Here is a 25,390-nt window from a genome sequence, read left to right as displayed (position 1 = left end):
AATACTAATCTCTGATTCACATCTGCTTTCTGAACCTTTTCTCTCTGAAAATGATGACTTTTCCCTCCAACAAACAACTGCTCCTACTGCTCTTTCGCTGCGTGTGCCTGACACCAGCCTTGCCCCCCTATTCTCCGGCATTTCACTTAACTGTCCAAGGCCCTTGTTACTGCCATTCACAACCATCACTATCTCTCTGCTCACTACAGTGTCTCATTTTACCTTATTTCATATAGCAGGAAAAACACACAGAAATAAATTCAAATCCCAAGTCTGTCATCATCTAGCTCTGTGGCCTTAAGGAAGATGTCTAATCTCTGAGCTGCACGACCTTAGACTGTATAGGAAGGTAAATACTAAGTCATAGGGAGTAGTTATAAGGGTTAAAAACTAATGAACATAGAACACATGAAGAACTATGAGCACATCGGTCAATTGTCATCAGCCACATTATACCCACCTGAATGGTAGCCACTGTGATACCCAAGTCATCTAGGCCCAAACAGTTCCTGTTTCATCACTGTCTAGCCAAAGCCTTGCAGGGTCCAACTCTGCATGGACCTTCAAATAGTTCAGCCATTAAAATCAGCTCAAGGTATATAACTCATTCTCTGACTTGCCGAGAAAGCTTCTCTGAAGACATAGGTTCACAGATATCATTCTCCAACTTTCTACAGCACTCGATAGTGATTAGCCCAGTACGACAGCTATCACACACACACACACACACACACACACACACGTCTTCAGGCATGGCCTTATAAAGGAAGGCGGTAGAGTTAACTGTGGCAGTGTTTGAAGATCTATTATCATACATGTACATGTAGGAGCATGTGCTTCAGTGGACACCTTCTGGGAGCAGTACTCCCCTCCTTCCACTGTGGGCTCCACAGGGCGCACAGGGCAGCGGTGGTGCAGTGAGTGCTTCTGACCCCTGAACCAAAAGAACAAGTGGGAAGAGCATCAGTAACTATCAAGAAACTCTAAGAGACAAAAACTCTGTGGGCTTTGCTGGCTTCAGTACGGAATGGAGTTGCTTAGTTAAATTAGTGTATACATTACTAAATATTAAATACTGCAAAATACTTCTAAAAGTTTTCAGGGGCTGGTGAGATGGCTCAGTGGGTAAGAGTACCCGACTGCTCTTCCAAAGGTCCGGAGTTCAAATCCCAGCAACCACATGGTAGCTCACAACCATCCGTAATGAGATCTGACACCCTCTTCTGGTGTGTCTGAAGACAGCTACAGTGTACTTACATAATAAATAAATAAATCTTTAAAAAAAAAAGTTTTCAGTGCCATAGTAAAACCCTTCATCTTGTGTGTATGCTAACCTAACAGCTAAAAAAAAAAAAAAAAAAAACTGTGAGTTTGAGGTGTATAGAACAAGTTTCAAGCCAGCCAAGGCTACACAAAGAAACCATGTTTTGAAAGAAATCAACAACAAAGTGTTTTCAGATCTTCTGTTATCCTTGTGCAGAGCAGGAGTCTGGTTCGAGTCTTCACCACAGAGCATGACAGAGCCATAAAACTGAACTTAAAAGATTGTTCTCATGATCCAGACATTCCTGTCCTTTCTGGAATTGTGATGCACACTGTGCAGTAGGTTTAAAAAGGGAAGAAGAAGTACAAATGACTTTTATACCTTAATAACTCTTGGGAAATCTGAGAATTCCCTACCATGGACTTCCTCTGGAAACGTACACTCTGTAAACCCTCAAAAGCACGGGGGAGGGCTGCTGTGCAGTCTGATCTACCACTTGGACCACATGCCCATGTAAGGCATTCTCTCAACCAGTGATCTGTGGGTAGTACCATGGGATTCATGAAGGGCGCATCTTCTGGGCTTCCCACTGTGGAGGACTAGGTTTTACACAGCACTCTAGCACTGCGATTTCCTTGAATCTGACATTTTCCTTTATCAACACTAAGCCAAGGGATATCAAGCACCCCCAACTCCTTTTCAGTTAGGCCATCTTTTAGTAAACAAAATTTTTGACAAAATTCTGATAAAGAAAAACATTTAATTAGGGTTGGCTTACAGTTTCAGAGGTTTAGTCCATTATCATTATGGCGGGAAGAATGACAGCATGAAGTTAGACATGTTGCTGGAAGAGCTGAACGTTCTACATACTGATCTGCGAGGAGGCTGGTTTCTTTGACACCTTTCTTTTTAAATTGTGCAAGCTTCTATATTAAACCTAGAAATTAGTAGTTGCTCAGTCCCACAAGGCTGGATCTCAGAGGCATTTTCTCAACTGAGGCTCCTGCCTCTCGGATGACTAGCTTGAGTCAAGCTGACACACAAAACCAGCCAGTACAGGATCCAAAAGCCTTGTCCTACAATCCCAAAAACCTGCATGAATAGACCATGTTACCCAGACTGAGAGATCTGTGGGAGCAGACTACACTGTGTGGAGATTCATACCAATCTTATTACGTATCTTTTAAAACAGTAACCAAATTATGCTTCTGTGAGATATTTGTTTTGTGTCCCCATTGTAGTAAGTTTGAAAGTATCTGTAAAATATAATTCTTCAAAGTACATTGTATAACATTTCTAAGAATTAATAAAAAATATTATACACACACACATATATAAAATTCCTGAAATTGTATTTTTAGTAAGAAAAGTTCCAACTCACAAGGAAGTTTTAATAAATTAAACTCACACTGACAAGCAGAATCCCAACCTGGCTTTACAACGGAAACTTTCCTATTCTGATGGTGGGGTATAAAATGGTATAACCACATTGGGAAACTATTTGGCAATTTTTACTTTTAAACACATGCCAATGCTATGACTCAGAAATTCCACTTTGTGAGTGCACATCTCTACCAAAAGTTATGCACTGTACATGAATGTTCACAGCAGTCATAAGAGCCAAAAACTGGAAGGAATCCAAAATTCAAATGTTCATCAACAGAATGGACAAAGTGTGTACTTGTATCTATGGAAAATAACACCAGTTTAAAAGAACAGCCTAACGATGTATACAACAGGGATGAACCTCGGAGATTATAGTGAGTACATGGGCAAAGTCTGACAGAGCACACACTGAAGAACACGGGCTGGCCTTCAGTGAGGGCACACCTTACTCAAGCACAGAGGCACCTCCATCAGAGACCTGACGGGCAGTACACCAAGGGGCCTCTATGAAGTGGAGAGAAGTTCTCCGGCATGTACAGTGAACCTGCTAGAGCCTTGATCTGGGAATCTAAGTTTTCATAATTATGAACAATAAATTTATGTTATTTATAAACTACCCGATATAAGATATTTTATTACAGCAGCAAGAATGGACTAAGATGAGTGCAAAATCTGAGAAGGAAACCACAGGTACCTGCAAGTACTGGAATATTCCATAATTGATTAGGTGGGAGTTTAAATGTAAGACAGTAAGTTATATTGCTAAATATGAATGCTGAGGTCCTCCCTAAACTACTAAGTTGAAACATAATCTAAAGACATGGCCTTTAATAAAAGGATTAAGTCATGGGAGCAGAGGCCTCATGAATGGGACTGGTATCCTCACTGGAGATTCCAGAGGACTTCTCACCCTGTTCCGAATAATCATCAGTGTACATCTTCACAGAACCCTATAAATTGGCAACCCAGACTTCAGACCGACCTCCAGAACTGTGGGAAACAAGTCAGCATTCTTCATAAGCTACCAAATTTAGTCATAGTGGCTTAAATAGATTAAGACACATATACCAAAAATATTCTTGCTTTATTTGTTTTGTTTGTTTTGGTTTTTTTGTTTTGTTTTTTGAGACAGGGTTTCTCTGTGTAGCCCTGGCTGTCCTGGAACTCACTCTGTAGACCAGGCTGTCCTCGAACTCAGAAATCCGCCTGCCTCTGCCTCCCGAGTGCTGGGATTAAAGGTGTGTGCCACCACCGCCCGGCTCATCTAATGACATTTTAAGATACCTGAAATCATCACAGATTCCTCATAAGAAAAACTCAAATAAGCTACTGAACAGTGAAGCATATGCTCATGATGTTATACAAATAAACACTCAGCAAGAAACTATCAGCCAAGGTCTTCTTTCAAACACAGCAGTTAGCACTTAAGCATTCCTCAACAAATAGTACAATAAACTTCACATAGAATGGGGCTTTAGAAGTCCAGAAGAACCTGTGTACAGATTTTGTATAGAACACACAAAACATTACAATAGAGCCTACACAGTGTGAAAACATCATAGATCATGACAAATTAATGAATTCTTTTACCTCCAAGATACAGGTTAGATGTTAAGCTATCAGCCCAGAAACACACTGGCTGAACACTGAGGGAAAGAGGCAACACCACTCTGATTTTCACACTGAGCCGTAAGGATGGAATAGAACATACACTTCATCACACAAGCCAGAAAACTACAAAGCAGGCTAGGGTTATCTAGTGTGATTCTCTCACCCTAATCAGAAAGCCCTGCACCTACCCCACACTGGGCATCCCCCAACAGTTGTTCCCTTCAGAGAAGCGGCAGCAACTCTCAGGAGGGAAGAAGAAAATGGAAAGAGGGGATGAGTGACTTACTTATGAAAGGACAGGGCACTATGAACTGTGCTCACCTTAATATCTTTCTTGGCAGCACACAGGAGACAGAATTTACAGTACCAAGTCTCACTACCACGAAGTCTAAGAAACTGCAATAAAGATTGGGGCCAGGAAGGAGGCTCAAGAAGAACACTAGAAATGACCACAGAAAATGCAAACAGAGTAGAACTCACCTCACTGTTGTGGCCTCGCAGGTTGAAGTTTATTCTCTGTGGTGTACTCCTATCTCTGCGACAGTGACTCGAGGTGAAAGTCACTCCCACCACACCTCGCCCATTGCCTGTGGCCAACCATCCCTCTTCATAGTAGCGCCTTCTGCACACAGGTTTCTCCTTCTCACTCTTGGGAACACGCCCCTTCCAGGACAGGCAGAGGATGTTGGAATCGCTGCAAAGCACAGGCCCATGTTCCACTGCTGCATACATACTTTTTTCAATGAAGTATTTCACTTTAAAAGTACTGAGGAATTTCAAACCAAGTTCTTTTATTGGCTTATTTTTGTGGTTGGGTTCCGTTGGTTTGTTTTTTTCTCCTTTAGTTACAACTGATCTAGAGTCCAATTAGGTCAATAGCTTATAAAGCTCCACCAAATGCATAGTGAAAAAACTCCTCTATAAAAGACGTCAGTCGGCGAAGAAAGGTAATGCCTAAAAATACACAGGGTCCGTTCTCATTTTCAAGTTCTTAGCGGGAAACCACACCAATCCTTTGGAGAAAGAGCTGTTAGTAAGTGATGATGAAGAGGCAGTTCTCTTCGCTTTTACTCAGCCTCGTTATTCTCAGCCTGAGATTCCAGTTTTTTTTGTAATGTAATTCCAGAGACAAAGGGTTACAAACACATAGATTTCAAGTAACTTAAGGCGGTAAGAATTCCTCTAGCTGGATTTCTCTATTCAATAGTTCAAGTGCAGAGACTGATCACACAAGATCATCTTCCCTCTGAAGCCACCCTCTGGCACGTTTTCTGAACTCGGCAAGTTTCTGCTGTAAGCTGGAAAAGGTTGCATAAGGGGAAAGGCACACTAACGTGCAAAGTCACACCAGAGCTCATGCAGACAATGGTCAAAGCTTTAACAAGAAAATCACTCTTTCCCCCACTGCTCACAGCCAGAAGCTTCCTGTCTCAAAGCCTGGCCCTGTGTCCCTAGGAACACAGGGCTTCCTAGAATGACTCCTCCATGGGCTGGAACCACCCTCAGTGCCACAGAGACTGGAGCAAAGCCCTTCCCTCAAGCAGAGGTGGAGGCCTGCGGGTCACTGAGTATGAATAAACTGCTATCTAAATGGACCAAGTAGTTTCCTCAGTTTGGTCCTACTTCTTGCTTACACAGACTAGGCTGCAGGCTTCTGTTTCTCCTTTCTCTAGTTTCTATGTTAATGAAAAAGCAATCTTAGAACTGTGTCTATTAATTAGTCTCCGTCTGCGATGCAAGCCTTTAAACCAGCCACCTAGGCGTGTAGCAGAGCCCTCCAAGATGCACCATCTCCCAAGACCGGTCCAAGCTTTACCAAAGATGTCTTCCTGTTCACCTGCAAGCCTGTTCACACCTTTGGACCAAAAAAGGCTTTTCTTGATATTTATTTTGTAACTGACAGTTCCAATTAGTATTTTAAAATGGCATATATATGCAGAAAAGAAAAAAGATAAACAATAAATAAAAAACTTCCGATAGCTGAAGACACAAAGGAATCTGTTCCTTTCAGATCAGTCCCCTCACTCCTGCTACAACCACAGGAAAAGTCACTGAGCTCCGGTTCAGAGTTTTAAGGTCTGCCCCTGCTTTACACTGGAGCTATTCTTTAGGGTTAATCTGTGCAATTTTTTCTTTTGCAAACTGGCTTTTGTTTATGAACACTGTAAGGAAAATCTGACATTAGTGACAGACTGTTCTCCACAGACTCCCAACCCCAACAGTGGAAAGGTGCTCCAGCTGATGCTTAATCTTCATCAGTTGCAAAATTCAGAATGTCTTCTTATGGAAAAGCTTCTATGTGCAGAAAAGGTTTTACATAGATAGACAGAGTCTTCAAATGGCACTTGATATGTTTGTTTTCCCGGTTAATTCAGGAGCCATCAGATTATTCATGACTGGAAGGTCCTGGATGGACTCTTACAACTCTGTAAAACAACGACAAAAAAGAGGATATGTGTGTGTGTGTATATATATATGTATATATGCATGTGTGTGTGTATATATATTTTAAAGTAGCAAATCAAAGTTCTAATAAATAAGCACTGTACCTGAAACTAAAGACTTTTACATTACAACTATCTGATAAAGCCACTGATTGTAATAACTGATTGTAAAATTCAGGTAGCGAATGAATATGAACTTAAGAAAACGTAACAGAAAGAGTCTCTGCCACATACTATCACATTAAACCTGTCGATGACATTGCACTGTCCTTTCTAAAACTCTGGGCTCTCAATATGGTACATTCCCTTATTGAAAACTTGAACAAGCTTTCTCAAAAGTGAAACTCAAGAGAAGCCCAGAAAAGCTAATAGACTTGTAGGGTTTTGTCTGTGTTCTCCATCATTGAAGGCTATCCCTTGTTCCTGCCGGCCGGCCACACCTTGAGGAAGGATAGCTGTTTACTCAGCCTTCGACCTTTCTACTAGCTACAGACTCCTACATCAGTGCTTCTCAACCTCCTTGACGCTGCAACCCCTTAACAGAAGTTCTCATTTTGTAGTGACCCCCCCCCAAGCATAAAATTATTTTCATTGCTACTTCATAGTCATAATTTTGCTATGGTTATGAACTCTAATGTAAATACTTATATGGAGATAGTCTTAGTCAACACTCTGAAAGAACATCCACACACACAGTGAGAACCACTACACTGGATCATTCTTTGCTGTCTTCCCTGTGTTGCTATTTGCACCAATTTGCAGACAACAGTGATCAAACTGTCACTTCTATCAAGACTCAGAGAAGTGTAACTGCAATAGAAGGAGTCTTTTAATGCCAGATTATCTTCACAACTGTCCTCCTTAGGATCACTAGTGCTATAATGAAACACCATGACCAAAAGCAAGTTGGGGAGAAAGGGTTTATTTGGCTCACACTTCCACAGTGTACTTCATCACTGAAGGCAGTCAGGACAGGAGCTCACACAGGCAGGAACCCAGAGGCAGGAGCTGATGCAGAGGCGCTGCTTACGGGCTTGCACAGCCTGCTTTCTTACAGAATTTAGGACTACCAGCCCAGGGATAGCACCATCCACAATGGGTTAGATATTAATTAAGAAAATTAAGATTGTGAGCTCCATGGCGGACTTCCTCACTTTTCCCAGCTCTCAGAGCAGCAGACCTCTGTGGGCACTCAGCACTTGCTTGACCTGAAATTTGGATCTCTGTCCCCAGAAACTATTGTCCTACAAGCAGATTATGGAGGCATTTTCTTTTCTTTTTTCTTTTCCAGTTTTGAGACAGAGTTTTTCTGTGTAGCCCTAGCTGTCCTGAAACTAACTCTGTAGATCAGAGGTAGGTAGAGTTTGAGGTAGGCTGGCTTCAAACTCAAGAGAGTCATCTGCTTCTGCCTACCAAGTGCTGGGATTAAAGGTGTGCACTACCACTGCCCAACACAGAAAGCATTTTCTCAATTGAGGTTCTCTCTTTTTAGATGACCCTAGGTTGTATCAAACTGACCTAAAACTAGCCAACAAATGACCTTCATAAGAAAAACTAAAATTCTTATTTGTTTCAAAAGCTAAGAATATGAATTCATAGTGAAGTAAGGCAAAGAACATTTTAAATAATCAGGAAGGAAAAGAAACTAAATGACCATTTAAAAATATACTTTAAAATGATTTAAGGCCTTAAAAAATAATATCATGTCCTGGACTTGGCACAGCTTTAATTATTCTGATATTTCAATGTAAGGCTTCCTGCCAGGAGTTGGTGGCACACGCCTTTAATCCCAACACAGAGGCAGGCAGAGCTCTGTGAGCTGGAGCTCAGCCTGTCCAGAGTGAGTGAGTGCCAGGACAGCCAGGGCTACACAGAGAGACCCTGTCTCAAAAAGCAAACCAACCAACAATGACAAGAAAAGACTTCTTTTTTTTTTTAATGTGTTCATATTAAACTGGTTTTGCTACCAATTAAAATCACTGTTACACTAACCCTCTAATGAAAATCTACACTGAGGTCAACTCTCAACAACAAACTTACAAGTTGGTAAGTATAAGGAGAAAAAATAGAATATATAAGAAATACACAATTCTCTTGACTAGCATGAATGCTGACTCCCTAGTTACTTAGAAGGTTAAGCACACAGCCCACCCATCTGTCTAACTGTCGTCCGTCCAGCAAACGCCTCACAGTTAGCTTGTTACAAAGGAGCAGGAGCTCAGGTTTTCTTTCTGACTTAGAGACTAATTGAGTTGGGGAGGTGGAGGAGACATGACTGGTCCCAGGTGTAGAGGAGGAGAAAGATTATTGTAGATAAAAAGGAGAGTCCAGCCTGGACTGAGGAGAGAGTGGAAGGGAGAGGCGAGAACGGGTGGCAGCATCTAGGAAGCCCAAAGAGGAGACAAAATGGTTGGATTACATAGGGAAGAGCAGCAGGAGGACAAGCAGCCCAGCCCCTGGGCTGGACAAATTTAGGGTAGGGGATTGGGTAAGGCAGCTAGGAGGACCCAATAACAGGGTGGGACTGAGGGATGCAGGGAGAACACTGAAGCCAGGTGTGCTTTAATATGTTAATAGGCACCTCAGCCATTTGTCCCAGGTTTGAAACCTAATTTCTGGGGACAGAGATTCAAATACTAAATTTCAGGTCAAGCCAGGGCCAAGTGCCCAGCATGGTCTGCGGCCCAGAGGGCTTCTGGGAAGAGAGTGGAGCCATCTACCATATAGCGCAGTAAGAACCAGCACTAAGCTCTGCTCCCAGTCCAGTTCCTGCTAACTCTCCAGGCAACATTCAGCACTTAGGAAGTTCCCAGCTAGTTCCATTACTGCAAGTAATTCCCAGGAAGGTGAAGCAGTAACCAGAAGAAACAAGAATGGGCTGGGGGCTCAAACAGTTTGTGAAGTGCGTTCCATCTGGTCTGTCAAGTATCTAAGAGCGCTTGAATCCAAGCTTCCAGAAAGGTACAGATCAGAGACATAAACAAGTTAGCCACAAAAGCAAGGATGAGGATGGAGAAACAGGTGGGTCGGAAGACAGTCCAGGAATGAACCTGTGGGAGAAGAAGTCCCAGTGCTTGTGAGAACACTCCAAGAAAACAAAACAAGAATCCTGTGACCTCAGTTTCTTCAGAACATGGACCTGTTCTTGGACTGTCTGCTATGCTTCTCCCTGGTGTAGTGGGGAGGAGTGAGCTGACTCAGCTTACTTACTATTGCTTGCTGTTGTTATTCAATTACATATTTAAACTACCTTTCACATGCCTCTACCGAAAGACATGTCCCACTGATTCTAGAGCGGCAACACGGATCTAGTGGTAAACTCTAACTTTCCACAGCAGGTAAAGGTGGAAGATGCAGCTATGGAGTCTAAGAATAAATGAGAACAACCACCGCAGACTTAAAGAGGAAATGTTTCCCGAGCTGGGCAACCATCATAAGCACAGGCTGAGCTGGCACTGGGAACGATCAGGTCAGTGGAGTCTAGGCCCTGATCCAGTGGCACCAGCACGGTGGGAGAAGACAGGCAAACTAACTTCTCTATGAAAAGATCAATGCCACAAACATTAGCCAACAAGTACTCAAGGCAGAGCTGAGAGAATCTTGATGCAACTGTGTGCCTAGTAGCACAGGCAGTGTAGCAACAGTAAAGCAAAGAAAAACCTGGGCCAAACAAGAAAACTTCACTGACTTTGGTTTTTGCCTTAATTAGAAAAAGTTAAAACCTAGTGTTAAGACTGGAGGTAGGATGGAGAGATGGTTAGTAATTAAGAACTCTGGCTGCTCTTGCAGAGGACTTGGGTTCAAGTTCTGGTACCCACAAGTCAACTCACAAATGTGTGCAACTATAGGACACACTAAATAGGACACACTATTCTGGTTTGTGTACACATAGGCACACTTGTGGTACATGCACATACATGTGAGCAAACACACATTATTTTAAAAAGTGGCCAGGACTAGGGAGAAATTTCAAGGAAAGAAAAGAAAAATCAAATTATATTACTTAAGTTAGAAAAACCTCAATGCTATGGATTAGAATAACATACTTAATAGAAACAATGCTTTATGTCAGACTCTAACTTCATAATCATTTTAACTTTTTTTTTTTCCACATCTAGATCTATAAGCAACAGAATGGGCTTAAAGAATGAAGGAAATAAGAAAAGGCTTCAAATAAACAGTGGGTCCTGGAGAGGCTGCCTGACCACAGAGAAGCAGCAGCTGGGCAGTGGCTGGGCAGGTGGGCCTCGTCCAAGCTGAGATCAGAGTGTCTCAGGCTGAGAGGTCAATGCTTTCCAGACCCTCGCATAGTCAGAGGCCCCTAATCTGAAAAAGCCAGAAGCTGACGAGCTATTTTCAGATTGGGCTGATCACCCTACACATCAGCAGCCAGACCCACTGGGCAGTGACCTGCTTCTCAGGCTCCCCAACTGGATCTTTCTGTGACTCTATTCTCTAGGGAGTGAGAACAGTAAAACAAACATATGAAAGCATTACAAATAATTGCCTGGCTGCAGTAAATGTTGGACATTGCTATTGTTACTTTATAGGCATTCTACCATTTATAAACTCTGGACTAGGAGCAGCGCCTTGGAGGTCCCGTGGATCTGTGTCTTGCTTCAACAGTGTTTGAACGGAACAGACCCGGGGATTCCCACTGTACTCGCTTCCAGCCGCCTTTACAAGTCTCTCCAGTCGCAGCCTCCGGGACCATCTCCTCGCTGCCTTCGGCTCCTAGGACCAGTCTGCACCGTCTCTTCGCGGTTAGCTCCTACTCCGGATCAGCCATGACCTCTCAGATTCGTCAGAATTATTCCACCGAGGTGGAAGCTGCCGTGAACCGCCTGGTCAACTTGCACCTGCGGGCCTCCTACACCTACCTCTCTCTGGGCTTCTTTTTTGATCGGGATGACATGGCTCTGGAGGGCGTAGGCCACTTCTTCCGCGAATTGGCCGAGGAGAAGCGCGAGGGCGCGGAGCGTCTCCTCGAGTTTCAGAACGATCGCGGGGGCCGTGCACTCTTCCAGGATGTGCAGAAGCCATCTCAAGATGAATGGGGTAAAACCCAGGAGGCCATGGAATCTGCCTTGGCCATGGAGAAGAACCTGAATCAGGCCCTCTTGGATCTGCATGCCCTGGGTTCTGCCCGCGCGGACCCTCATCTCTGTGACTTCCTGGAAAGCCACTATCTGGATAAGGAGGTGAAACTCATCAAGAAGATGGGCAACCATCTGACCAACCTCCGCAGGGTGGCAGGGCCACAACCAGCGCAGACTGGCGCACCCCAGGGATCTCTGGGCGAGTATCTCTTTGAGCGCCTCACTCTCAAGCACGACTAGGAGGCCTCTGTGCCTTCCAAGGGGCTCCCCCCTCTGCTCTGCACCAGCCCGCCCTGGGACCTCCACCTGAATGAACCTCTCAAGCCACTAGGCAGCTTTGTAACCGCCCTGGAGCCTCTGTCAAGTCTTGGACCAAGTAAAAATAAAGCTTTTTGAGACAGCAAAAAAAAAAAATAAATAAATAAATAAATAAATAAACTCTGGACTAAAATAAAAGGATATTCGAAGACTATTCACTCTGCTCTATTCTAAACGTAGGGTACAGAATAATGCAGAAAGGAAGGACTACTCCAATTCCAACTAAAATACAAGACATAACACTTCTTCCTGGATGGCCTTAATATGATGGTGAATTACTGAAGCAGAAGCTGAGCAAGATCTAAGGATTTCTGCATCACCTTCACCTTCACAATCTCCTACAGATAACACAACCACTTTACAAACACATCAAGGCTCAAAGATTTTAAGTGAGGTTTTCAGAACTCACCAGTCTATGAGTAACAGAAGTAAAATTCGACATCTCACGCCAATACCCATACTTTTCCACTGAACTACACTGCCAAGATGAACAATAGTCATTTCCACTCCGCACCCATGTGGTTGTGAAATAGGAAAGGCCATGTGATTATTTGATGAGAATAAAAATGAATCAAGATCAAATCTGACTGTTCTCAGGCTCCAAAATATCTAGAGGAAATAACAAATGACTTAAAGGGAGAAAATGGTGAAATCTCAAGAGTGGCAGTTAGGAGCTGGGTCATTTTTAGATTCTAAATCATTAAGGCATCATGTTTTGAGGTCTCTTTTGTTTATGGGCTATTGTATGAAACCTAATTTAGTTAAAATAGAGGTTATGTCTGATTCTTAATATTTACTGATAAATCCACTCTGTATGATGCATGCCACTGGATTTTTTAAAAATAAAGCACAAAACGACACTCAAAGAGAAATAACCAACAGCCAAAGGGAATTTACTTTAAAATGACAATGCCACAGATCTGGAAGTAGCTTCCCTGCACTCACGGTCACTCAGCACACTGTGGGTGTGGCCTGCACTCATGGTCACTCAGCACACTGTGGGTGTGGACAATTATTCTCCAGTTCTGGTTCGCCTTTCCAGAAAATAATTTGGCAAAATGGAGAAAGTGATTAAAATCAACACTGGCAAAGATAAAACTAAGAATCAACCAAAGATGCTCACAAAATGTGCTATTCAGTATCATCCCAAATTCCAGTTGGTATATTATCACAAGGTGAAAAGTCATACAAAAGTAGGAAGTACCTAAAATCACCTTTATCTACATGTATAATTAATAGATAAAAGAATTTAATGAAAACATATTAAGAGAGTTAAGTAAGATTGGAAAATACAACTGCTAAAGTCTAAGTCACCTTTTGTCTGTCCCCTAAATTGTTGTAAGTCCTTAATACTCAGTGTGATACTATGGAACCTTGGACTGAGAAGATGGCTCAACAGTTAAGAGCACTTATTCCTTCAGGAGAGCTAGCTTCAATTCCCAGCTCACCAACATCCGTAACTCCAGATTCAAGACATTTGATGCTCTCCTCTAACCTCCCAAGAGTACCAGGCATGCGCATGGTACACAGATGTACATGCAGGCAAAACACTAATACACATAAAATAAACCTACCTCTAAAAGTTTAAGAGGTAGGCACCTTGGGAAGTGATTCTGCCATGACTCTTCATCCTCATGACACAGGCTCCAACAAGTTTCCTTGTCCTTTTCACAATATAAAGATACTACAAGGCACAGCGCTCCCTAGACACCAGGACTCCTCAAGTCCAGCAATGGGAACAATACATTTCTATTTTTCAATTACTCAGTCTAGAGTTTTGTTATAGTAGTGGAAGGAACAAAGAGAGTAAAACAAGAGTAAGTTCAAGGTGACAAATTAGCCAGTGTGTTTACTAATCCCTCCCAATTTCCCACTAAAATGATCAGGAATAAAAGAAGATGATGCAGAAAACAAAGAGACCATGGATGGGCCTTATAAATTACTAAGACAAACATAGTAGATAAGATCAGCCTTACAGAAAAATACCGAAGAGCCTTGATTCAGCCAAGCAAGCACACTCCTCGACCAACTACCTCATTAGACAAGGGCTAGCTATGCCACAAGCCACAGAGAAGCTTTAACTCCAGCAAGCTTTCTTATACCAGTGACAGCAGAGGGACAAGGGGAGGGGAAGCAGCACTGCAGTTAACTGGAGTGGTCCACGACGAGATGATGGAAATCAATACAGACAGCCTCAGAAAAGCAGTGAAATCCCCTGTCATCTGCAAGGCTCACAGATGGCCACTACTAGGCATGGCAGAGGACCAGAAATCCAACTGTGGGCATTCTGGATTCTATCCTCCCACTTAGTGTAGTAACCGTCTCAAAGGGAAGTGGAAGAATCTAGCTTTGATCATTCTACATAGATGAGAAGGGCTTTGCTTTTCCAACTGAGTATGGCATGATGACACACCAACCTGAATAAAGGCAAGCATGTCTTCCAACTATCCTATGATGTATTTACTTGAAGACAATCACCTGTTTTCACAAACTCTAACTATGGAGTGCCTGCTAATAATGGATGATGGAACATAATATGGTTCATACATAAACAGTCACTCTCCAACCTTAAGGTAGGGAATTCTGGCACATGGTACAACATAAGCTCTGAGAACACCATGCTAAACTTGAAAAGCCAGTCACAAACTGTTAAACATGTATGGGCAATCACTAACGTGAAGTACCCAGAATGAATCTGGAGGAGGTTAACAGTATTCAGTTCCAATTTTAATAAAATTATAGTATTGCACGGTAGGGCATCTGTGCAGTACTGTGAACATAGTATCGCTGAATTATATACTGGAAATGGTTAAAATAGTATATTTTATAAATGTATTATTTATTATTTATCAACATATATTTATCAACAATATAACACATCATAAAACTAATTTTTTTCCAAAAAAGAATTATGAACATTACATAAAATGCCAGGCTTGGTGACATATACCTGTAACCCCAGCACTCTGGAGGTTGAGGCAAGAGCATCATGAATTTGAGAGGCCTGCATAGTCTACAGGAAACTGTTTCAAAAATAAATTAATCAACAACAGAAATATAAAGACAAGAAAAATACTTGTGTCAAGCTTTAAATTTCATAAGCACAGAACTATTTATGGTCTTGATTGTAATTATGAAAAGTGAGAGGACAAAATTCAAGAGAATGCTATATGTAAGCATTATGCTAGTGAGGACAGACACGTGTCCACTGGGCATAACAACAGCGTGTACTTAGCCAACTCAAGCCAGTGTTCCACCCAAAGCCCACCAAAGAAAAGGAAAGTAATAGAAATGTGAGGTTTTGCTATTTTTCCATGCTTAAACTGATAAAAATCATTGATAACAGTACAAAACAATGAAGCTCAAGCATCAGTCACCACAAAGCTATCCATCTCTGTTTTTACTGAGAGGGAGGAGACAGGCTGATCTCAGGACAGGCTTCAAATTGGCAGACCAGGAAACTCGGCCTAAGAACTGGGCAAGTCTAAGCAAGCCCAGGCAAGTCAGTTACTAGAAAAAAAAAAAAAAAAAAACCAGGCTCCAACCCCCAGGCTCCAGTAACAGCTCTGGAACGCCTAGAGATAGAGTAAGATAAAGCTCACCTACCCAGGAATTCCTCAGCAACAGCTTCCAGTCCCCGTATGTAACTGCTCTGGAATGCCCAGATACAGAGTAAGAGAAAGCTCACCTACCCTGGAATTCCCTAATGTGCTTTAAGTCAGGCCTGCAAGCTCACATGATTGTCTGTCTCTCTATCTTGGTAATGGGTGACCCCAGCATGCTGGACTTCTGCAAAATAAAACACTCTTTCCCTTTACATACTATTTAAATCTGGGGTATCATTCTTTGGCAAATCATGATCCCTTACATTACCATTCTACATTTGATGTGAAATGCTAAAGCTTCATGTAACTAGAATATTTGAAGACTTTGCGATGAGCTAAGAACCAGGGGGGCAAACAAGTTTTTAAAAAGAGAGACAAGAAAGTGATATGGGCAAAGAATCCAAAGATAGTTCTGAACAATCCCCTGGAGCTCTGGACTGTACATACTTCAGCAGTAGTCTACTTTCTCATCTGCATAAAGACTGCTTGCTCTGCCCTGGATCAAGACTACTACAAAGATCAGAGGGCTGGAGAGATGGTTCAGCAGTTAAGAATACATTTTCTTGTAGAAAACCCAAGTTTGGTTCCTGACACCCATGGTGGCTAACTATGTCTACAACTCTAGTTCAGGGGATCCAACACTTCTGACCTATATAGGTTCCTGCATACATGTGATGTACATAAATACACTCAGGGATACATAAAATTGAAATAGTTTTTGAAAACTACTACAAAGATCAAAGATGACAACCTTTGTAAAGATGATTTGAACAAACTAATAGCCTTAAAAACTACAAGGTACTAAATGCACAGTATTAATTTATTCTGTGTTATCGCAAGTCATCATGAAATCAGTCCCTCATTGTTGTGGGTTGTCCTGAAGGTGATTGTATTCTGATGTTAATTCTGCTTCCTCAAGAAGGGTTGCCCCAACGAGCAATCTATCTTGTACTCAGGTGATCTTATGTGAACCTTCTCCCATTTTAACCTGTCAATAAAGGCTAGAGCCTGTGACTGGACAGTGCAGGGGAAAGGTGGGATGGGAGGTTTGGGGGGAGGGGGAGGAGCAGCAGGGAGGAGGAAGCTAGGATGGAGCAGAACCACGTGGCCAGGAAACTGCACCTAGCAAAGGGATAGCTATAGCTTAACCATAGCCAAGGAATAAGTTAGTAGAATGCTAGATCTGCCCAATCTAGGCTTATAGCTTATAATAGCTGGATTGTGTGGTTTTTATATGGGCTTATTAGGGCTCGAAGTTGCTGCTATTTGCTGCTAAACCTCATAATCCATTCTGTTTTTACTTAACTGGTGAACATTGAAAATATGAAGTCTCACCGGGCATGATGGCACAAGCCTTTAATCCCAGCACTTGGGAGATTTCTGAGTTCGAGGCCAGCCTGGTCTACAAAGTGATTTCCAGGACAGCCAAAGCTACACAGAGAAACCCTGTCTCAAATCACCACCACCCCCAAAAAAAGGAAAAAAATATGAAGTCTCCCCAGATCCCGGGGGAAGTGGGTACATCTCTAACAGTGCAGAACACCCTCTGGACACATCACAGATTCTCAGGTTACATAATTTTCACGTATTTTTGTCTTAGCTTAATAGGCAAAGCTTTAATGTAGTTTTTCTCTTCAAGAGATGCATTCCAAATACTACAAGCCAAGCCACTACCAAATTTCTATCTGTTCTCTAGTTGAAATTTGTATCGTCTAATAACCCTTCCTCAGACAACATTTAGAATTTCTCACAAGGGGTTGGGGATTTAGCTGAGTGGTAGAGTGCTTGCCTAGCAAGCACAAGGCCTTGGGTTCCTCAGCTCCAGAAGAAAGGAGGAAAAGGACAAAAAAGATTTCTCACTAAAAAATTTCACACTAAACCATCTCTCACAAAAACCAAAGACATCCAGGAGAGTTACTGTGTCCAAAGCCCTCGAGTGGGTCCCTTAGGTGGTTGGCCATGCCCACCTACAGGCCATTCGCGTGTCTAGTTCTCATGAAATGAGCCCCCCAACCTCTGTGACAATGAACTCTTCCCCTTATTTCTCAGCCCACACCCACTGGTCAAATGCTAACACTCCTCAGAGCCTTACAGAAGGCCTTGTCTCTTCATTCCATCAACTAGAGTATCAACTGTCATTCTTACACAGAAAGCTTAAATACCTACCACATCTTAATAAAATTCTTTCACTTTTTATCAAAAACCCAATGTTTATCTAAATAATCATTGATATTATAGGGCTGGCCACACCAGACAGACTTTACATGTCATTGGAGAGTTGAAACTTTCAACCCTACCCCTAGCCTCTAGGGATGGGGAGGGGCTCAAGGCTAAGGTCAAACAAGCAGCCAATGAAGTTAACAGGACCCCACATACTGGAGAACACATAGAGACATCAGGATTCTACAAGAAAAAGGCACAAGAGCTTAGCAGCCAGGAGGCCCCCATTTCATTTATGCCCACAGTGTCTCTTCGACTTGGCTGCTTCCCAGTTGTACAACTCATCACAACTGTGATGGCACACAGATTTGGCTTTCGTTTTAATGAGTTCAACTCATTCAACTTGGCAAGGTAGCAAGGAGTCCTGGATTGCAGCTGATAGAAGGACAGGTGGCTCTTCAAGACTTGTAGCTGATATGTGCAGAGATAACTAAAACCTGGGGGTCTGATATGAAGTACAAATAGAGACACTTAGAATTGAGTTGAACTACAGGTTTCAACTGGTCGCTCATCCAGTGTAGACATTCGGTCACAAGTGATTCAAAGGCACATTGACTAGAGCTGAGGATGTAGCTCTCATTTACCTAGCATGTGAGAGACCCTAAAAAGGATCCCCGGTCAGAAAGAAAAAACACCTTATAATCACTAAATGATACCTTTCAATTCCCTTGATTACTGCATATGGGTTCAGAATGCACACAGAATGTTCAAACTAACTTTTGGATCCAATTGACAGAGTTCTCAAACTCACACAGGATAACTGTGTGCATAAACAATGGACCAAAAAATGAACAGTCACTTTCCATATGTAACCTCAAAAGTCAGGCCATGTCAAGTGTGCTGACCCACACCTTGAATCCCACTGCGTGGGAGGCAGAGGCAAAGGAATCCCTGTGAATTCGAGGCCAGTCTGGGCTACAGAGCTAGCAGGCTTCAGAGCACCCAAAAGCATAGTGACCCTGTCTCAAAGAACCAAACCAAACCAAACCCCATCAGTGGAGTGAGTGACTGACCAATGCATAAGTGACTCTGACGAGATACAAGTCAACAAGGAAGGACAATACACTGGAGATGCCTAATGTGAATAAATACGCTCTAAGGAAAACTCAAATTCACAAAGTTGTTGTTTTATTATTATTAAGGGAAGGGGTGAGTACAGGCTCACACATGCTATGGCAAAAGAAGGTCAGGATACAACTTCTGGGGACTGATTCTTCTTCCACGTCACTGAGACAAGGTCTCTCTTGTTGTTTCTGCGGCATCACGATCAAGGGTAGCTGTTCACAGCTGAGCACTAGGAATACAGATGTGCACCATCACGTTTACCCATTCCCCATGAACTCCAGAGCCCACCTGGGGTCAGAAGGGTCATGCAGCAGCAAGTGCTTTCACCCGTGAGGCATCTCGATAGCCAAAACTAGCAGAGTTCAGAACAGGTCTTAAAAGGATTTCCTCTGATAGCTAGCTCTTCCTGTGCATATAAAATATAATTTAAAATGTTTTACTTATATTTAATTTCCCAAGAAATACATCTCTCACATCAAGTTACCCCAATGACTAACTAACACTGGTACCATTTCACTGACCTCAAACGATGCTATGAAAATGGGCTCTAATTTATTAGAAAGTTGAACAACTTTCCTCTTAGACATACTCAATTGAAGAATTTTGGGCATTAATATACAAGAAATTAGTCAGATACCTGAAAGAAGATGGAACTGGAGGAAATATTTCCCAATCAATTGCACCACACAATCTGGCTAAGCATGAGTCCAACACACTGCAATAATCAGAGGGTCTGACCTCAGACAGATGTTCAATGAACTTGATTTTAATAAACAAGACATTTGATCTTACGTCCCCCTGTGCATCTCTCCTGCCTCCCTGTGCAGCCTGTGCTGCTGGCCTTGTGTCCGCTTTCCTCTGCGGCTGTGCTGCCCAGACTCCTGAGCTCACGCAGCCCTCCCACCTCCACAGCACACACTAGAGTCCTCCCACCTTCACAGCACACACTAGAGTCCTCCCACCTCCACAGCACACACTAGCTCACTCCATGACCACTACATGTTTCACTCCAGTTCTGGTTTTGCATTTTTTTCTTTTAAGATTTCTTTATGAACATAGGGTTTTTGGGCTGCATGTATGTATGCCATATGGGTGCTGTGACTAGAGGCCAGAAGGGAGTGACTAGATCCTTGGAACTGGAGTTAACAGAGGCTATAAGCTTCCATATGGGTGCAGGGAATTAAACTCAGGTCCTCAATTGCTGAGCCATCCCCAGGCCCTTAGGCGTTTTGAATCAGGATGTCATTATGTACCCCAGACTGGCCTCAATAACTAAGTAGCCTAGGCTGGGCTGGAACTCAGACTGTCCTGTCTCAATCTCCTCAGTTCTGCAATTGTCAGCATGGACCACCACACATGGCTTCCTGTCAGTTGTTAATGCAAGGATTAGGTGTTTTCCCAAGTTAGAAATCTCTACATGTGTAACAACCAACCCCTTCTAGCAGACCTCCCTGGTGTTCATCTGAACACCACCACTGCCAGTTACCACGGGTCTGGCCACTTTCTGCTCCATGCATCACTTCCCAGAAATTCATTAATTTGGTGCAAAAAGTAATTGCAGATTTTGTACTCTTCAATTTGTCACCTGACACTAGCTTACAAGCTAAAATAAATGTGGCTCTGTTATGCATCATTTTATTGTACATATTTTGTTTTTTTGCTAGTGACTTACTTGCTGTTTATTTTATTTTTTATTTATTTTATACTATGGAGACAATATTAGAGAAAAAGCAAACTCAAGTTTCTTTTTTGTTTTTTGAGACACGGTCTCGCTAACATAGCTCTGGCTGTCCTAGAACTTGCTATGTAGACCAGGCTGGCCTCAAACTCAAGAGATCTGCCTGCCTCTGCCTTCCAAGTGTTTGGGATTAAAGTATTTTCTTTTCTGTTTGACTACATTTTTACAAAGCCGGGGGTGGGTGCAAGCATGGAGGTTAAAGAGTAACTTGAAGGGCCTGGTTCTCCCCTCCACCGTCGGGGCTCTGGGGGCGGAGCTCAGTTATCAGGCTTGGCAGGGAGTGCCTTTACCCACACTGAGTGATTCTGTTGTCCCTGGAACAATTTTCTTATTCAAATTCAAAGCAGTAGAAACAACTCAGAACATCAACAATCCACATGGAATTGCTAAGGGTACACACAGTGTAGTGGCATTCAAGAAGTTTTGCAAAGATTGAGTATGGTGGCACACTTCTTTAATCCCTAGAGTCAGGAGGCAGAGGCAGGTGAACCTCTTGAATTTAAGGCCAGTCTGGTCTACATATCAAGTTCTAGGACAGCTAGAGGTGCATAATAGAAGAAACCTTGTCTCAAAAAGACCTATCATTGAGGTTACTCCTCTTAGAACTATGCAAGAAGTTGCCAGAGAACTCATCCAGCATTTGAAGCAACTTAGAAAGGTGAAAAAGCTTCAGAAGTGGGCGCCTCATAAACTGACCAAACTCTGAACTGTTAGCCTTGCTTATTCTACACACAACATAGCACTTCTCAGTCAAATTTTTGTCATACAACAGAAGTAGACTGTATGTAACAACTGGCACTGACCATCTGTGGTGGTTTGTATATGCTTGGCCCAGGAAGTGGCACTATTAGGAGGTGTGGCCTTGTTGGAGTAGGTGGATCACTGTGGGCATGGGCTTTAAGAACCTCATCCTAGTGAAAGCCTGAGACTCGTGGAGTCGGGGACGCCGCAGGTTGCCTGAGTCGTGCGACCAGAACGCAGTAATGAAGCCAGGTTTCAGCCCCCGTGGGGGTGGCTTTGGTGGCAGAGGCGGCTTTGGTGACAGAGGCGGTAGAGGAGGTGGAAGAGGAGGCCGAGGAGGCTTTGGCGGTGGAGGTCGAGGCGGAGGGGGTGGTGGCTTCAGGGGACGAGGAGGTGGCGGTGGCCGAGGTGGGGGCTTCCAGTCTGGGGGCAACCGGGGTCGAGGTGGTGGCCGGGGAGGCAAGAGAGGAAACCAGTCAGGGAAGAATGTGATGGTGGAGCCGCATCGGCATGAAGGTGTCTTTATCTGTCTCGGAAAGGAGGATGATCTTGTCACAAAGAATCTGGTCCCTGGAGAGTCTGTGTATGGAGAGAAGAGAGTCTCTATTTCAGAAGGAGATGACAAAATTGAGTACAGAGCCTGGAACCCCTTCCGCTCCAAGCTGGCAGCAGCTATCCTGGGCGGCGTAGACCAGATCCACATCAAGCCAGGAGCCAAGGTGCTCTACCTTGGGGCAGCCTCAGGCACCACCGTCTCCCACGTCTCTGATATTGTCGGCCCGGATGGTCTGGTCTACGCAGTTGAGTTCTCCCACCGCTCTGGCCGTGACCTCATCAACTTGGCCAAGAAGAGGACTAACATTATTCCTGTAATTGAAGATGCTCGACACCCACACAAATACCGCATGCTTATCGCAATGGTGGATGTCATCTTTGCCGATGTGGCCCAGCCAGACCAAACCCGAATTGTGGCCCTGAACGCCCACACCTTCCTGCGGAATGGAGGACACTTTGTGATTTCCATTAAGGCCAACTGCATTGACTCCACTGCGTCAGCAGAGGCTGTGTTTGCATCTGAAGTGAAGAAGATGCAGCAGGAGAACATGAAGCCGCAGGAGCAGCTGACGCTAGAGCCTTATGAGCGAGACCACGCCGTGGTTGTCGGTGTGTACAGGCCACCTCCCAAGGTGAAGAACTGAAACTCAGAGCTGTCTGGATTGAAGAGATGTGTGTTGTTACTGTTGCACGTGTGGCTTGTGATTTTTTGGGGGCGGGGGAGTTGTTTTGTTTTTCTATTAAAAGACTCATCTGTCAAAAAAAAAAAAAAAAAAAAAAAAAAAAAAAAACCTCATCCTAGCTGCCTGGAAGCCAGTCTTCTAGCAGCCTTCAGAAAATGTAGAACTCTCAGCTCTTTCTGCATCATGTCTGCCTGGATGCTACCATGCTCCCACCTTGATGATAATGAACTGAACCTCTGAACCTGTAAGCCAGCCCCAATTAAATGTTGTCCTTATAAAACTTGCCTTGGTCATGGTGTCTGTTCACAGCAGTAAAACCCTAAGACACCACCTAAGTAGCAGAATCAAGAAGCAGCTTTAAAGCACTTCTCAATGCCAAACCCATACCTGCCCCCACCTCCAAAACATGACTGCTGTATAGTATAGCCTGCTTTTTAGTATGATCCCACTACAGCCTTTTGAACCCTAGTAAAGCCATTATATCTGAGATCAGAAAACTGCTAACTGCACCCAAAAACTGTTACAGCTGCAGCCAACACTGGTCAACAGAAAGGGTCTGAATGTTCTCCATGACAATGCCCAACACCGCATCATAAAATCAAAACTTCAAGAATTGAACAAATCAGGCTGCAATTTTTATCTCATGAAGTAGTTTCACCTGATCTCTCTATAACTGACTACCCAAATATCTAGTGTATCAAGAACATTTTGCAGAGTAAGGCTGTCAAGTCCTGAAGCACAAGTTCTTACACTACACTAATAAACAAAAGTATTTCTCACTGGCAGAATTATGTTGATTATAAATTATAGGTCTCCCCCTAGACACCTGTACTTAATACGAAAGGCGTGGGGAGGGGGTTGGTGCTGGCAACCAGGTTCTGTCTCCTTGACAAAGAGTAGAGAATGCTAGCTTGTGATGGAAGCACTGAGGGATTGGGGAGTGGGTGGGAAGGTTCCAGAGTCTGCCATACATACATCCTCTCAGGCTCTGCACCGGTCCCTGGTCTAGCTTCTGCAGACCAGCAGGCCCATCCAAGAAACTACCTTTGTCATTTTGATCCAATTAGGACTCTCTCTTGATACCAAGATTTCATTGACTAACAGAGGACTCTAGAGCTTTTTTTCATTGTTTTGGAAGAGGCAAGACAGAAACCTGTGCTTAACAAACAAGCCTTAGTTCATCCTAAAAGCTATTTTTGGCTGGTTTCTGAACTACAGATTAACTCCTCCAGTTAACGCACCATTAACTGCTAGGTGAGAAGGGAGTTATTCTCTCTTCTACATCGTTGCTTTGTGAGACCAATACATGAGAAACAAAGCAAAATGTGGGGAATAAAACCAAAGAACCCATGCCAGCGAGGCATGGTGGTACATGTCTTTCATCCTAACAGGAAGCAGAACAGAGCATAACAGAGCGTCTATCCTGGTCTACATAGCTGGTTCCAGGCTAGCCAGGACTACATACTAGACCCTACCTTTAGAAAAACAAACAACAATTAAAAAGAAAAGAAAAAGTCTGGTGCAATGGCACATGATTGTAATCCCAGCACTGGGAAGGCAGAGGCAGCAAGATCCATGGAATTTACTTGCTAGTCAGACACACAGACAGAAAGACAGCCTACCAAATCCTTAAGTTCCAGAACAGTAAGATTGTCTCAAAACACAAAGTAGGCAACCCATGAGGAAAAACATCTAAGATGGCCTCTGACTACACACACACAACCTTACATTTACCATAATTTGCAAACAAAAAGCCTACCAACAGGGTTAGAGGCAGACAGAGCCCCCTTAGGACAAGTAGTAGGGGCAGTTGGGGGATAGGCCTGTAAATATTATGCCTCTGGCCCATCTAACTCATTCTATTACTGGGACTATGCCAAGAGAATAGTCTGGGTGAGCAGAAAAGAACTGTCTCTTCAGTGTATGGGGCAAGAGGGCTGAACCAAGCAGCTATCTTCCTAATTCAATGGCGACTAAAGTCACTCAACATAGGCTATACTTCTCCCAGTAGTGGTAAGACCTGCTCAGCATGGTCTGTGCATTACTAATCCCTAAACATTTCAACATAAGCGGAACAGTTCCTCACTCTCCAGAACTCACTGTTGGTTTCCTATCAAGCACAAACAGATGGCAGCTCAGAAGAGCCCTGTTTCCATTATGCCAACTTGGCAGGAAGCACACCTGCCACCACCTGAAACACCAATCCCTCCCACCTTTACGCACAAGATTCCCAAACACAGCTAGCATTCTACCTGGATGCCAACTGATAAGCATCCTTCAAAGCATTCGGGGTGTCTCCTTACAACTCAACAGTAAAAAAATACGAAGGAGCACATCACATCCTACTGTAATTACAGAAATAGTAGTCTTTCAGCACAGTTCCACTACAGGGGTCAGATGGGACCGCTGCCTGATTACACTAGGATGGAAGCCAGTCCTTCTAACAGTCATATGTGTACAAATCAGAGCAGATAATAGTACATCAAACCTGGAGGACACTTGGGCTGACGAGAAAAGTTCAACTTTAGATACATTAATACATCCTACTTTTTTCTGTTTTAGCAGTCCTAGAGACTGGACCTAGGGCATCATGCCTGGGAAAGGAAGCAAGTGTTCTACCAATAAGCTGCAGCCCCAGGCATCTTTAAAATTTTATATACA

General features: G+C 43.3%; 1 protein-coding gene and 2 pseudogenes across 15 annotated transcripts in view; 2 read left to right on the top strand and 1 right to left on the bottom strand.

Moving 5' to 3' along the window:
- Tulp4 (tubby like protein 4) overlaps window positions 1-25,390 on the bottom strand; it is a 134,385-nt gene that overhangs the window by 96,740 nt on the left and 12,255 nt on the right. For 8 of the 15 annotated variants that reach the window (XM_030250031.1, XM_030250033.1, XM_006523248.4 and 5 more), the window contains one exon: window positions 4,742-6,687. The exons of 4 other annotated variants lie outside the window; for them this stretch is intronic. In XM_030250031.1, the coding sequence (XP_030105891.1) occupies window positions 4,742-4,993 (252 nt within the window). In that variant the 5' untranslated portion in view covers window positions 4,994-6,687. Of the gene's footprint in view, window positions 1-4,741; window positions 6,688-21,553; window positions 22,052-25,390 lie in introns of those variants that run through there. 3 more of the 15 variants (XM_030250027.1, XM_006523251.4, NM_054040.3) reach the window with 2 other exon arrangements.
- On the top strand, window positions 11,293-12,218 carry Gm15590 (predicted gene 15590; annotated as a pseudogene).
- On the top strand, window positions 21,674-22,805 carry Fbl-ps2 (fibrillarin, pseudogene 2; annotated as a pseudogene).

Source organism: Mus musculus, chromosome 17, assembly GCF_000001635.26.
Source record: "Mus musculus strain C57BL/6J chromosome 17, GRCm38.p6 C57BL/6J".
NCBI lineage: Eukaryota > Metazoa > Chordata > Mammalia > Rodentia > Muridae > Mus > Mus musculus.
Note: the sequence above shows the minus strand (reverse complement) of the source record. Positions and strands in the feature narration are given on the sequence as shown.